General features: G+C 40.6%; 1 protein-coding gene, 2 long non-coding RNA genes and 1 pseudogene across 4 annotated transcripts; 2 read left to right on the forward strand and 2 right to left on the reverse strand.

Annotated features, from left to right (window-relative positions):
- The window catches only part of LOC130138553 (uncharacterized), an 80,343-nt pseudogene that overhangs the window by 47,307 nt on the left and 18,580 nt on the right, over positions 1 to 14,456 (forward strand).
- Positions 7,815 to 9,565, forward strand: LOC130138557 (uncharacterized). The gene is made up of 3 exons (XR_008816908.1): positions 7,815 to 8,884; positions 9,088 to 9,447; positions 9,543 to 9,565. It is a non-coding gene; the product is annotated as an uncharacterized LOC130138557 (long non-coding RNA).
- Positions 10,362 to 12,019, reverse strand: LOC130138554 (ATP-citrate synthase beta chain protein 1-like). Of its 2 annotated transcripts, none has more exons than XM_056312842.1 (4): positions 11,228 to 11,366; positions 11,003 to 11,120; positions 10,694 to 10,826; positions 10,362 to 10,598 (listed from the first exon to the last, which is right to left on the reverse strand). In XM_056312842.1, the coding sequence occupies exons 1-4, from the start codon at positions 11,230 to 11,232 to the stop codon at positions 10,396 to 10,398; spliced, it is 459 nt and encodes a 152-aa protein (XP_056168817.1). In that variant the 5' UTR covers positions 11,233 to 11,366; the 3' UTR covers positions 10,362 to 10,395. The 2 variants fall into 2 exon arrangements, with proteins under 2 accessions (XP_056168817.1, XP_056168818.1); XM_056312843.1 differs by lacking the exons at positions 10,362 to 10,598; positions 10,694 to 10,826 and adding exons at positions 11,608 to 11,684; positions 11,775 to 12,019 and having other exon boundaries at positions 11,088 to 11,120; positions 11,228 to 11,383.
- Positions 12,270 to 13,594, reverse strand: LOC130138556 (uncharacterized). Its single transcript, XR_008816907.1, has 3 exons — positions 13,160 to 13,594; positions 12,493 to 12,558; positions 12,270 to 12,413 (listed from the first exon to the last, which is right to left on the reverse strand). It is a non-coding gene; the product is annotated as an uncharacterized LOC130138556 (long non-coding RNA).

A 14,456-nucleotide genomic window follows, 5' to 3' on the forward strand; every position in this document is an offset into this window, starting at 1 on the left:
TTTCAAAAATTTTAGCACTAAAGTGATCCAAAAAAAAGTTATGGCACTAAAGTGAGCGCCGTACACAAGTTAAGGCACTTGTAGTGTACTTTTGCCGCAAATCTTATGTTTACAGTGCATGCAAACATATTTTAACAAGCCCTTCGGGCCATGGCAAGCAACACATATTTTTATAGCCGACTATGAATAGCAAAACTTGACTTGGGTTATCCTATACCTACTATGGCTTTTTGCTCCTCGCTTCTTCACCTCCACCCCGATCCCGTCTGCCTGGCCATCTCACATCCCACTCGTGGCTTTATCCCGGAGCTGGCCTGCCCGTACCGCCAAAGCACCATTGAACCCACATAGGAATCCAACCCATTCTCCGTTCGCATAGCGATACCACGCCATAGACGGATGAGGCACCAAGTCCGTTAGGCACTCATTGAACATCACAAGCGTCGTGATTCTGCGATAGGCGCGGTCTTCTTTGACATCTATCACGGTGAGCACTTCGACTCTCTACTCCATGGGATTGCCAATGCGGGCTGAGGGAGATGCCATCCTATGGACTTGAAAAAGGGAAACAACGGGGAATGAGTCGGGGAGATTTAGCAAGTGAAAACACTAATATGAAGTGAGGATATATCGATTGTCGTTAACATAAGTTGGCCCTCACCGCACCCGCATTGATGACAGATCAATAGCAAAGTTCAAACAAGAGAACATCACGCATGGCCACATCATGTACACTTTACCAACCAAGGCTCGGTTCTATCTCAAAACAACATCAAACATGAAACATGATTAAACTCAGAAAATGAACCAACTACAACCAACCAAACGATCGAGAAACGGTCCAAGCAAACCACATCACAACGCATCTCAACATCCTTTCCCGATATTAGGGAATTCACTTACACAACAACTAACAAAATTAGAGAACGGGCTAGAAACGGGTGAGCTCGGGAAATTTCGAGCTTTCTCCTTGCTTTCTTCTTGCTTGGCTGAGCAAACCTAGGCCTACAAAGGCCTAACCGTGAGCTGTTGGGTGGAAACGAGGAGAAACATGGGCCGGTTTGGGACTTCTAGGGCGTGAGCTTCTCATCCAAAACGTGAGAAAACTAGAAACAAAAGGAGAGGAAGATGGTGGATGGTGTTAGCGTGAGATGTTGGCGTGAGAATGAAGAGAAGGGGAGGGGGGGTTAAGGGTGTCTTGCTATTTATAGGACTCTTAGAACTTCCTAGAAACCTAGACTAAACCAATAAGAGAGGTTCTATAAGTCAAGTTTCATGATGGCATACATTTAATGCCATTAAAAGCTATTAATGGACTAAAATGATGAAGAGACCAACCTTATCTTCACCTCATTGGCTCTCTCTCTCTCTCTCTCTCTCTCTCTCTCTCTCTCTCTCTCTCTCTCTCTCTCTCCGTTTCTCTCTCGCCTTGGCCGAATGGCCTTGGTTATCAAGATTCCATTATAGAATCATTCCAGAAGAAAACATTTCAGCTTCTGCCACTATATGTAAAGCCTCATTTTCCCTTTCATATGACCTCCAATAAAAGTGTAACATATCTCATTTGAAATATCATAACATGTAAATTAAATCACTAGAAGACATCAAGTCGAAATTCTAACGTTCTCGGATAGAAAATGCTGAATCTTTGAAATCTGACAAAACCGGATAGCTTTGCATTGTTCACGAAATCGAACTTGAAAATATAGTAAATGAACTCCGAAAATTCTCAAATTTGAATATGTCATAAACAAGGTCTTAACAAACATTTCTCGTGAGAACACAAAATCGGAATCTTTTTGTAAACACCATTTTTAGCAGCTCAAAGACAGACTAAAAATAGTTCACTAGAATAGAATTTTTATTTCTCAAAGTAAGCTCTGTCTAGAATCCAAATTATCTCAAAAAATTTCCAAATTTATATACGTTATAGAAAAGAAGTTCTCAACAACTTTTGTGAATGAAACTTTTCCAAAATCGGCCCAAAAAAGCTTGTAGAAAATTAAGAAAGTGGGAACATCATCGAAATACCCATTCTGGGCATTTTACACGGTCCGAAAATCAGGCCATCGTACCACTCATATTAACTCCAAAAATTCTAAAATTAAAGTATGTAAAACTTCAAGATGTTTGGAGAAACTTTCAAGAAGGAAATGTTTGGAAATTCGGATCACAAAAGTTTCCATAAAAATAACAAAACGAAGGGGTACAAAGGATCCGAAATAGGATTTTCCAAAACAAGAGTAAAAATATTAGTTCCGATTAGAAAACTACCAAACTTAAACCACAGCCATTTTTCAGGGACTAAAATTGAGGATGTTACAACTAGTGGCGATTCCTAGAAAATGATTAGATTGCTAAGAACTTAAAAACAAAACCCAATGTCCCGCTGGGTATGATCTTGAGAGAGACTGCACCTAAATCGATGGGCCATTGGCCCGCATTTTGGGCAATATCCCCAAAAAAGTTCCTTGTTCCCCAAACGAAAAAAGAGGGTCGTGACAAAAGGGTCTTGAGATTTAGGAAATGTCAACATATTCGTCCAATGAAGATCCCCTTGACGATGAGAACGTAATCCTATGTTTGGAATCTCTTCGACAGTCCCTATCGAGATTTGTGTGTCTGTGCACGGAGGTGCTGCTGATCTTTAATGGGCCGTAAGGTAGGGCGAAAATTTCAACCACGATGGTTGTTTTTGAAACATTTAAAGAAAAGCTGCTAGGAACACAAATAAAGTATACAAAGGAATATGGCCAAAAAGAGAAAGTCGACATCTCTCTTCTTCATACAATTTGAGCACAGCCCTTCTTTCACATCCACAAAATTCCAAGAAATAAAGTAAGATAAATCGCACAACAAGAATCATCGCATTCTACTCTTAATACTATTTCAACCCCCTTCCCCCCGAATAAAAATAAAAATAAAAATAAAGAGTAGACAGCACTTATTTTCGATATAATTTACCCATTAAAATTACAATCGAATTCGCATAAATAGCTTATCCTCCCCATTTTTATTTTATTTTATTGATTTGAGGATTAGTCCAAAGAAAAAGAAAAGGACGAGAGAGAGAGAGAGAGAGAGAGAGAGAGAGAGAGAGAGAGAGAGAGAGTACACAAGACCCCCTCGTTTGGACACACCCCGAGTATCTTGAAAGCGAATCACAGCCGTCCAAATCCTACACATGCGGGCCCCCACACAAGAAAGGATCAGATGGATCGCATGTCGTTCTGATCATCAACATTTGGGGCGGGGCTCCGATTCGTGGGCTCCACGCTCCTTGGAGACAATACACAAGACCCCCTCATTTGGACACAACCCGAGTATCTTGAAAACGAATCACAGCCGTCCAAATCCTACACATGCGGGCCCCCACACAAGAAAGGATTAGATGGATCGCATGTCGTTCTGATCATCAACATTTGGGGCGGGGCTCCGATTTGTGGGCTCCACGCTCCTTATGCTGGGAAGGATGATCAGCTGGATGTCCTCATTGCGGTAAACGTAGGCGAGCCCACCGTGCCTTGTCAGATCCATGCCGTCTTTCTCGTCATCGCCATATGCTCAGCAGCTTCAACTTATGGAGCCCATAAACAGCAGGCCCATCGTGGCCATGACTTGCCCCGTGATCACCAGGATCTCTACGATTTGGGCCACCACGATATGTCATAAAAAAAGGCCTTAAAAAACATTTCCTGTGAAGAACACAAAATCTAAATCTTTTTGTAAACATAACTTTTAGTAACTAAAAGACAGACTAAAAACAGTTCGTTGGAAAAAAATCCTTGCTTCTCACAATAAGCTCTTTTCGAACCCAAATCATCTCAAAAAATTCCCAAATTTATATATGTTATAGAGAAAAAAGTTCTCAACAACTTTTGTCAGGAAGTTTGTTCAAACTCAGCGCAAAAAGTTTGTAGAAAATCGAGAAAGTATAAACATCACAGAAATATCCATTCTGGGCAGTTTTACACGGTCCGAAAATAAGGTGATCGTCCAACCCAAATCAAGTCCAAAATTTCCAAAATTAAAGTATGTAAAACTTTAAGATGTTTAGAAAATTTTTTAAGAAAGAAGTGTTCGGAAATTCAAATCATCAAAATCTCCAAAAAAATAACAAAACGAGGTAGCACCAGGGACCCGAAACTTGATTTTCCAGAACAAGAGTAAAAATTAGCTCCGAATGGGAAAATCACCAAATTTGATTCAATAAAACTCAATTCTAGCAAAATCAAGGGTGTAGGAAGATTGGAAGGCTTAGAAATGAGTCTTATCTGCTTGCTCACAGGTACAAGTAGAGTACGTGTCGCGTTCAAGATTGATCCCTGATCCCTTGGCAAACCGATCTACAACTATTTCCTGAGGACTGAATTTGAGGATGTAACAAAACAGGCCCGAGCGCCGGGATCTTGGCCCTACCTTGATGGACCCGGGCTTGCCCTTGGTGGACCTCGGTAAACCCGACCTCACTGCGAAGGGCCCGGGAACGAGCATTGGGATTCTCATGTCCAAGTACAGAGTTTCTGGTTCAAATGTCGATATCTAGTCATATTTTGAAAAATGATTTCCGATTCTTTAAAGAGGAAATCATTTTCCTGAATTTAACTATATGTTTTCCATTAACTCATTTTCCTAACCAATCCAAACGCCGGAAAATGAAGAAAATCGTTTTAAAAAAAAAAATGTTCCGTGAAACAAACAGAGCCTAAGGTTTTGGATGAGCCGCCAAGATAGCAATTGATTTGCAATCTGTAGTATATCATGTCTATTTTACTGCGTGCTCTAACTGGATTGCTTCACTGGATTCAGTTGATTTTTGCACGTACGTCTTCCAAGAGTAATGAAAAAAGCCATTACATTCAACCCTACAAAAGAGCACAGGCCATTCTCACCACAAGTTGCTAGCTTATGTATGTTCTTGAATAACTTCATAACATTTGCTAATCGATTTGACGGGCCCTATATGGTTTCAGTAAAGAGAGTTCTAATCATGTCCACGACCACTCTCTCCTGCTATAGATCTCGAATTACGGTAGGTATGCTGAGACTAGTTAACAAAATTAGCCACGATGCGATGGACTCGAATATCGGGTGTTCAATATGGCACTTACGATTCGACACTCGACTTTGACACTCAATCTGAATCTTGGAATATCTATATATAATCACAATCCACAATTGTGATTGAAAATCATTGTTGTTTCAGGTGATACAGTTAGAATTTGAAAGTGGGAAAGAAAAGAGAAGAGAAAGAAACCTGGGTAACAATCTGTGGCTTGCGTGTTCTTAAGCATTTGTTCTACCTATATCTATTTTTAATTCGAGTTATTAAAAAAAATTATGACGAAGACTAAATCACATCCCTTTTGTTATAGTTAATACAACTAATTAAAGCTCTATATTGTTGTTTGATTATCGAATTATTAATATTTGAAGTGGTAGACAACCTAGTGATGCTGCGAAAAGCTAGTGTTTTGGGGCAGCTGTCGGAGGACAGATGATGTATGTATCAACAAGAAGGGAAATGGTCTTATTCGATAGGGTTTACCCTTTTGTATTTAGCTTTGGTTCTTTCTTTTCTTGGCTTCTTGTCTCATCACAGATATAACTTGCATAATTTGTCTGCCAGAAGAGAAAAGAGGGGGGAACAGGAAGAAAACAGGATCGTGAGGTAACAGACTAATATTGAACAGCCAAAAATGGACTAAACTCACATCGATGAAGAATTACCATCTTCTGAAACTCTACGACTAAAGCAGTGCGCGGTATTGATACATGTGATGGCTGATGGGAGTGTTCTTTATTTCCCACTCGCCGAGATAGATATTGAATTGCAATATGCAAACAAGAAGGAAAAGTGATTTCTTGCTTGCGGCATTTTAAGACAGTAAGACCAGTTCCAACCATGGTTTGCTTTGGAGACTCGGAATCATAGATCATTCATGAATCTTGAAGATGCAGCTGTCAGCAGAAAAATTCAACTGGCGGGGATTCTGAAACACCAAGCTTGCACCAAAACCTGAAACCACAAAACCTCGAGTTGGATGACCGCAAGAGGGCAAAAAGGCAACAGGACTAAATGGTCTGTGACAGTATAATGAACTTAGAAAACCCCAAAGAATCTTTGACCAGTTTATAGCATTGGTGGAATCTTGTAACCATTCATGAATTCCATTCTCATAAGTCAAAATGGTAGAGAAAACCAGCATTATATAACGTATGCACAGCTCACGCCAGATATTCCCAGTGTCTATGTCAAAGAAACATGGAGCGGAACAGAAACACAATCACTTCTTGAATGGAATCAGACAAGCAAAATGCAAGTACAAAGAGTCAGCAAAAGACCACAGAAAACTTTAGCCTAAAGAATTTTTCCAGATTAATATTGATGAGCTCATCATCGCACGTATCAGCCAAAAAGAAAGAAAGAAAAGGAAATTGGACTTGGGTTGCAGACAATGCATTTGTCAACTCTAATTTTTCAAGCCTACTTAATCAGGTAAGCAAAGACCATTTTATTAGTACGATAGCACAAAGGTCGGAAAAAAAAGAAAAAAACCGAAAGGGTGAATTCCCAAGGAAGCTGCAGTCGCTAATGCCAAATTTATATCATGGGTCTAGTGTTTGCTCCATTGAATATTATGCAAGAGGGCTAGAAACGACCACGATTTTGAGCAAATAACACACCAAACACCTGCCCTATCAGATGGCAACAACATCCCTACTCGTAAACTTTATTCAATTGGAAGATTGATCATCAGGAGAATCCATTAAATTAAATCCCCTATCCAATGACAGCAACAAAGGTTTTAGCGAACGCGAAGCTTGTTGCTTCGAACTAAGTTGTGTGAGAGGAAATAGATTGCTAGGTGTTGGATGGTCTCAATTATAGCTGAACCTCGAAAATCATAGGCCGCATTTTAAGAGTGGAAGTTTTTGGATAATTTCAATTACCGAAGAGGAAATTTATCGCCATGTTCTGGAAAATGTGTTTCGTGATGCTAAGAGGTGCATTTGTATAAGCAATAGACTCATTTATTTGTTTTCTTGTGGAAAGTTTGAAATTATTAACTTCTATGTAATGAAATTCCGGTTTCCATTATCTGTTCATTAGTTACGAATTAGCAGAAGAGTGTACCGAGGATGACGAAGCAAACATTGCAATATCTAAACTAAGGAAGGATGTATTGGAGGAGCCGAGAGTATGCACGATTCATTTGCGCTGGTCAGTAAGGAGGAACTTTATGTGTTCCTTTGAACATGGTTGATACCAAATGGATGAGCACAAGAAAGGAGGAAATTAGTGTCCGTCATTGTCATTGATACAATGATAAGAAAATGGCCGTCAAGTTTAACATAACAGCCAAGAGTCCTTTGGTGTTACCTTATAGGAGTCTTTCTTTGAGCGCTTAATTACGAGAAAATAAGAAAAGATACTTTCTTCATCTCTGACATGCTATTATCGACCACATGAGTCCGTACTTTTGGTGTCCACTGCCTTTCACCCACATCCTAGCTATGCTTAAGTCTGGCCAGGATGAAGCTGGCCAGAGAGATAATGCCAGGAAGATGTAGAAGGAAACCTATTAAGATTGAGCAACTGATTGAGAAACCAAAGGCCCTACTTCTTCTATTAGTGTTACAGAAGAATCAACTCATAAATCCTACTTGTAGATGAGAAACTTTAACTAACTTACGAATGGTTCAAAGCTTTATTCTTGATCTATTCATACTCTGGATCTATGTGAGAACAGTTCTATGTTGCAGTGATATAAAGGAGGCTAACATAACAATCTATCTAATGGATCTATTATAAGTATGCTTGTTACTAAAAGGATCGATGTATATACTTCTCGTATCCGTTGGCGAGACAGTATAAATAACTTTATTCATTGTGCCCACAGCCCAGGCACTGTTCTTCAGGTACTAGGGAGTCTGTCTTGTCCTTCCCATTCCTTTTTCAGCCAGGAGTTTATAGGCTGTCCCCCTTGAAATGGATATAGTTGGGCCAAGGAGTTTCAAACCTAATCAGGCATCTTTTTGTTATTGCTACTTGATGCGGCAGCTCCTGGGTTTTGTTTTAACATGCTGCATGTCATGTTATATTGAGACATCGGATTTGGTAATTGAGCTTGATGGACCTCTATGAGGAACGGTAAAAATAGAAAGAAGCTTTTCACCTTTTTCTCGCGAGGACAGAGGATTTAGATTATTTGAGAGTAAAAGCACCTGCAAATGTAGAAAGTCATCAGGTTTGTCATTAGAATATCCTGTTGCATCAGCTGATCTTGTGAAGGTAGCATTTGTCTTAGACTTATATATAAATTATTTTCCATGTAAGGTAACTTATGGCATGAAAGTGAGTCACCTGTCGTGATTAGAAAATGTAAATTTTTTTTTGACAGTGAGAAAAGGACAGTACCAACATTCTCCCAAGATATTACTCAACTTCATGTAATGGCTGAGCTGATTATTGTGTTGAGTTAGTATGATTAACATTAACGGCTTGACTACTCTCTATTCCAAATCTTCTAATATTCCTGTCAACATTCATGCAAGTCCTTTCTTGGTCTAATTGTATGAGTTATGCAGGAGTGGGGATCGGAGGTTACCAAAGGAGAGCACTCCCAACTCTGCAACTGTTGAGTATACTGATTTTTTGTTGGCCACAGCCTCAGGGAAGGTTGAAGGAGTCAAGGGTCCTGGAAAACTTGCTACTCTCTTTGAGAGAACAAAAGTGGCAGCTTACCCTATTGGTGCCATGACACCATGCATGAGATTATATGCGTTTCTGGGTAAAGAGTTCCAGACACTCTTAGATGCCAACCAAGACAGTCACCCATACAAAAAGTGGATCGACAGTTACTCGTCTGAGGGTTTCCAGGTTGGTCATACACTTCAGCTGTGACCTTTTCTCCTTTCTCGTACTTGGAAGATGATGTGGTTTTCAGTTTGCTATTTCAGCTCTGGTGTGAAATACATTACTGGAAGGTCCTCTTACTTCAATAGCTCAGAATTTTTATTCTCTTAATTTAGGCAGAAGCTCTGCAAATTGAAGACTTGCTGGATAAACTGTCTCTTTGACAGGCGAGAAGCTTGACGTCATTGAAAATCTTTATCACCAAGCCATGAAACTTGAAATAGAGTTCTTTCTTGCCCAACCACTTGCCCAGCCTACCATTGTCCCCATGATTAGAGAGCCCAGTTTGGCAGCGAATCGTCTTATGTTATTTTCTGATTTTGATCTGACTTGTACAGTCGTTGATTCTTCTGCCATTGTGGCTGAGATTGCCATAGTTACTGCTCCGAGAACTGATACAAGTCAGTCTGAAAGTCAACTTGCTAGGATGTCATCAGCTGAACTGAGGAAGACATGGGACATCCTTTCGAGACAGTACACAGAGGAGTATGAGCAATGCATAGAAAGAATTATGCCGGCCGAAAAAGGTATAGTTTGTGGCATTTATTGTTCAACACCTTGAAACATTCTCCTCCCAGCACTGTCTAGAATGTTCTTTACATTTTTTGTTTAATATTTGCAGCTGAGGCATTTGATTATAAAGCACTTGACCAGCTGTCCGATTTTGAGAAACAGGCAAATTCCAAAGTGAACGAGTCCGGGGTCCTAAAGGGTCTGAAACTTGAAGACATAAAGAAAGCAGGTGAGAGGATGATTCTTCAGGATGGTTGCACCAGTTTCTTCAAGAAACTCATCAAGGATGAGATGGTGGATGTCAATGTCCATGTACTCTCGTACTGTTAGTGTGGTGATTTAATCAGATCAGCATTTTCTTCAGGTAAACTCCTTTCCTTTTGGGGGCTACCCATCTTTAGCATAAGACTTTCTACTTGCATGTATACCAAAATACATAGAAAGCACCTGGGAGTGCTACTACCATCTTTTGATTGCTCAAGTCCATCTACAGTCTGTGCATTTGAGAACTTAAGAGATCGATATCTGGCTAGGGCATGTAATTTACTCACGACATTCACGGCACAGGGGACTTACAGCTTCTGAATGTACGTACAAATGAGTTGACTTTTGACGAGTCTTTTTCTACTGGTGAAATTGTCAAGAAGATGGAATCTCTCATTGAAAGGCCAAAGCATTTGATGAAATTTTGAAGAACAGGGAGGACAATAAGAGGAACTTGACCATCTACATTGGAGATTCGATAGGAGACATACTTTGCCTCCTTAAGGCAGATATTGGAATTGTGATTGGGTCAAGTTCAAGCTTACGGCAGGTGGGAAGTCAGTTTGGAGTATCTTTCTTCGAACTTTACCCTGAGTTAGTCAAGAAGCAGAAAGAGTACAGCGAAGAGAGCTCTGCTGATTGGAAGGGATCATCTGGCATTCTTTATATCGTCTCTTATTGGGCCGAAATACATGCATTTATTTTGGGGTGGTAGCTGAAAATTTCCTTTCGCGTATCCTCATTCTCTCACTAAAAGGACAAACAAAACCTACCTCAATGAACTTTGTGCAATATCGAGGAAGACTGCGTTTGAACCACAAAAGAGAAATTACATCACCCGCACCAAGTCCCTGTTCAACAATGGAAGACATTGGTACACCAGCGTAGCACGGCTCTTCCCCTGCAAAAGACGAATGCATTAATTTAGTACAACAGAATTCTTCCACCATCAACATCTAAAAAACTTCTTTCAATTTTACATTTCTGCAAGATTACCTCTATCATCGGAGATGGTTGAAATAATGTGAGTTGGAGCCCGAACTTTCCCGCTCTTAATTGCCGTGTTAAGATCCTCAGGGATCTGTGGAGGCGCGACTTCCTTAACTGGTGAAATCTTTCCTTCTTCAACCTAAGAAAGGATCATAAAATATGCATCAAGACTCGATCTTTGGGTAGGGCCCAAGTGGGAGTAGAACCACGTGCCCTGCTCTTTGCACGTGTTAAAGAGTCAACAACATGCATTTGATGACACCGTCTCATGTTCTACCAGTGGCCTCATCCCTGCAAACTGAAAACAATGCTTGCCGGTTTCTCAAAGGTTTCCTTGATTGCGGTCTCCAAAGCTTCATATGAAGTAGGAACAACCGCCCCTGCTTCCCTGAGTGCTTGATTCTTTGCTTGTGCCGATTCCATTTCACCACCGCTTTTTGCACCCTAAGATGGTATTAAGAAGGAAGAACCACTTAAATCTTTTATGATTTAGTTATTGGGCTTGAAAAATTATGAAAAGCAATGAAGGCAGTCACTTACAGCATGACCAAATTGCACTTCTGACTTGAAGAGTCGTGCACAAGTCCCACTAACCCAAGCCACCACTGGTTTGGTCACTTTCCCCTGCTTTAGAGCTTCGACTAGGGAGTACTCGTCTCGTCCACCAAGTTCTCCAAGTACAACTATCATTTTGACCTGAGACAGATTAAAGAGCAGATCAGAGAACACGCTCTTGAATGACAAGATTGCTTAACTAGTAATGGAACTTTAAATTGGCATCTTAAAGCCAAAGAACACTAGATGCCCTATCATCTGTTATAAGTATTTACGAAAAAAACAAAATGACTCAAACTGCTTTATGATTCAGACTACACAAACAGTTCACAGTAAGCAAGCAAAACAACTCTATATTGCTATACCTGAGGGATATTGTTAAACCTCAGTATATGGTCAGAGAGAGTAGAACCCGGGACGACATCACCTCCGATGGCAATACCTACAGAAAAGAAAAGAGATAAATCGACTGTAAACTTGGCACTCTTCCACATTGTTAAGTGCCACATAAATTAGAGGCATATCTGCATACCTTCGTAGATTCCATCAGTGACACGGGGCAACAGTGTTGTAAAGTTCATTAGACATGCCTCCCTGCAATAAAGAGTCAATAAATTACTGCAAATCGACAACAGTGTTCAAACTAGCTGCCCAGATGAACAATCAAGAAACAAATTTAATGTAGCTTTGTCTGTGCATCTCAAAATGTTCTTCAAGAGAGCAATCCAAACTTTTGTTTTAAAGCTCTTTTCCAGTTGTCGGGCCAAACGTCGCAACAACATGTGTCGAAGCATAGGAACTTCAAGAATACGTACAGACTCAGAGACAAAACCAACGGATCCAGTTGTCAATAGTCCCAGCAGTGTCACCGATCTTCAATGCACCAGCTTGAATGCCTCCAACAGTTGCTGCGCCAATTACAACCCGCAATACCAGCAGGGTAAGAAGCTAACTTGACCGACTATTTGCAAAATTATGGTGAATAGCAAAATAAAGTCTCGCAATGCTTTCGGATTCTACTTCATCTATAGCTAGCGTTCTTCTCACCTTATTGTTTGCACGAGCATATGCAATTAACTGTTTGGTGTCTTACTCTGGAACACCTTCAGCAATAATGGCTACAACTCTTATAGTTTGCTGTTTTAGAGCAGCCAGTGATGAAGCAGCAGCACTGGAAAGGAAAAAAAATTGAATTCCACGGCAAGTACTTTAGCAATCAAAGTTAATGTCAATTAGTACCTAGTACTTACCTTCTGAATGAAGCAAAGTTGATGGACCCATCAGCAGTAGGATGTACCGCACATGCTGCTTCAGTGCTGCAAGAGTAATAACATGCTTGTAAGATACAGACTCCACAATGTGCAATCGCCCCTTAAACTGCAGGTTGCTCCAAGAGTCCCAAACTGGGGAAAACATCGATAGAACTCGACCATACTAAACTGCTATAGTTGTGCTAGTGTACAATGAAACAGGAAGTTACTGTTGCACTATCTGCAGCATACTAAGCGTAGATGTAGAACTTCCACATCACCTGGCCACTAGGCTAATGAAAATCAACGATGCTGTCAATAGATCACAGGGCATGGGATTCCTTTATATTCCCTGTTTTCTTTTTTTTTGCGAGTAATCAAGTGGGCATTTCAAGTCTTAATAATAGTAGTTACTGCTGTTGTCTCCTATCCTTCTAAAAAATGTATTCATGGGTTAATTTTATCGCAAAAGCAAGCCACCGCAAGAGATTTAAAGAAAATAGAAGAAAAGAAAGGTAATTTCTCTCCATCATTTATGATGGGTATAATCAACAGAGCACTTTGTAGCAAGTTAGCCACCAATCAGAAGCAAAATTCAGCTCACTGTTTGGTTAGCTTTACAATCTAAGAATGATGGGGAAGAAAAAGTAAGACGTGAATGACGTACGTCGAATGAACTGGGATAGCAATTTCCTCCTGGCCAAAGGAGAGTTTCTGAAATCCCTCAGAACCAGGGTTGATAATACCTGCAACCGATGGTGTTTCCCCCGCCCTACACAAAACAGGAAAGTTCGAGTAACATTAATGACTTCCATTGAAAAGAAGATCCCAGCAAGCATATTAAGGAAAGAAACACATAGATTGCAGTGGCCCGACTTGTCCTACACACTACAAAGGAAGTCAAAATCAAGCATCCGCTGGATTGGGAGTTGCTTGTAGTTATAGAATAGAGCTTGCGTGGTGCGGGAGAATAGATGTCCAGTGGCCATGATGAAGAAGTACCAAAAACCTGCATGAATGAAGGAACAAGTCTCAATAATAAATCTAGATGCCGCATCGTAAGCTCCAGCGGCGTAACACTACTTGAAAGAACAAAGCACACGGAAGCCCAAAGATCTTGAAATCCCTCATTTGGAAAACCGAGTACGATGTGTTTACGTGGAAGCATGTAAACAGCCATTCACAACATCAGCTGTATGGTGTAACTCAGAATTTGCGCCATTTTGCAAACTTTTGTACAAAGATGAGCCTCGTATAGGCTGGCCTGACTTGGAAATTCAGCCCTGGGTCCCACCCCTCCCCCATATTTAATTTTATTTATTTATTGCGTTTTCATGATCGAGATCCGAAGCGTGAGATATGAAGATCAGCTTTCGAATTTGGAGATATGGAGACCATCAAACAACACACCGTTGCATCTTTTTTGTCCAATCTCCGACGCCCCTTTTCAAATTTCAGTGGCTTAACGCTTTCCTCCGAGGCTCTTCAGTGACAGGACATCACCATACTCCGATTCTTCCACGAACTCGCAATATGCATATTTTATATTTGTGCTGCTCCACTCAGCTTTCAACTCACCAGATTCCACCAATTCTTAGTGCAACTCCAAGCACTGTTGACCAGGTGACTCTCTTCAAAGCATTTGAGTCAGGGATGAAGGTGTGCGACAACGAAGAGGAGGAAGAAGAAATTGGAGGTAAGATAGCGAAATGAGGAGCGGCCATGGTTTTCTTTCGTCAGTTGAGCTAAAGATGCATTGTACAGTGATAGTACGAGTTTCCAGTTTCATTTCTCGGGAAAAGACGGGACTCCTTTTTTAGAGAAAAATGACAAGTTGGAAGGAAGCGTGGTTTTGTTTGGTTTCTCTGTTGAATAAGATAGTAGCTCCGAGTCATTAGGCTTGTTCTCATCACTGGGACTGATTGGTTCGAACTAAAACAGGGTTTGGTGATTTAGACTTTCAT

The sequence above is a fragment of the Syzygium oleosum genome, unplaced genomic scaffold (genome assembly GCF_021117445.2).
Source record: "Syzygium oleosum isolate NSW1041296 unplaced genomic scaffold, Sole_v2.1 Sole_v2.06, whole genome shotgun sequence".
NCBI classification, from domain to species: Eukaryota; Viridiplantae; Streptophyta; class Magnoliopsida; order Myrtales; family Myrtaceae; genus Syzygium; species Syzygium oleosum.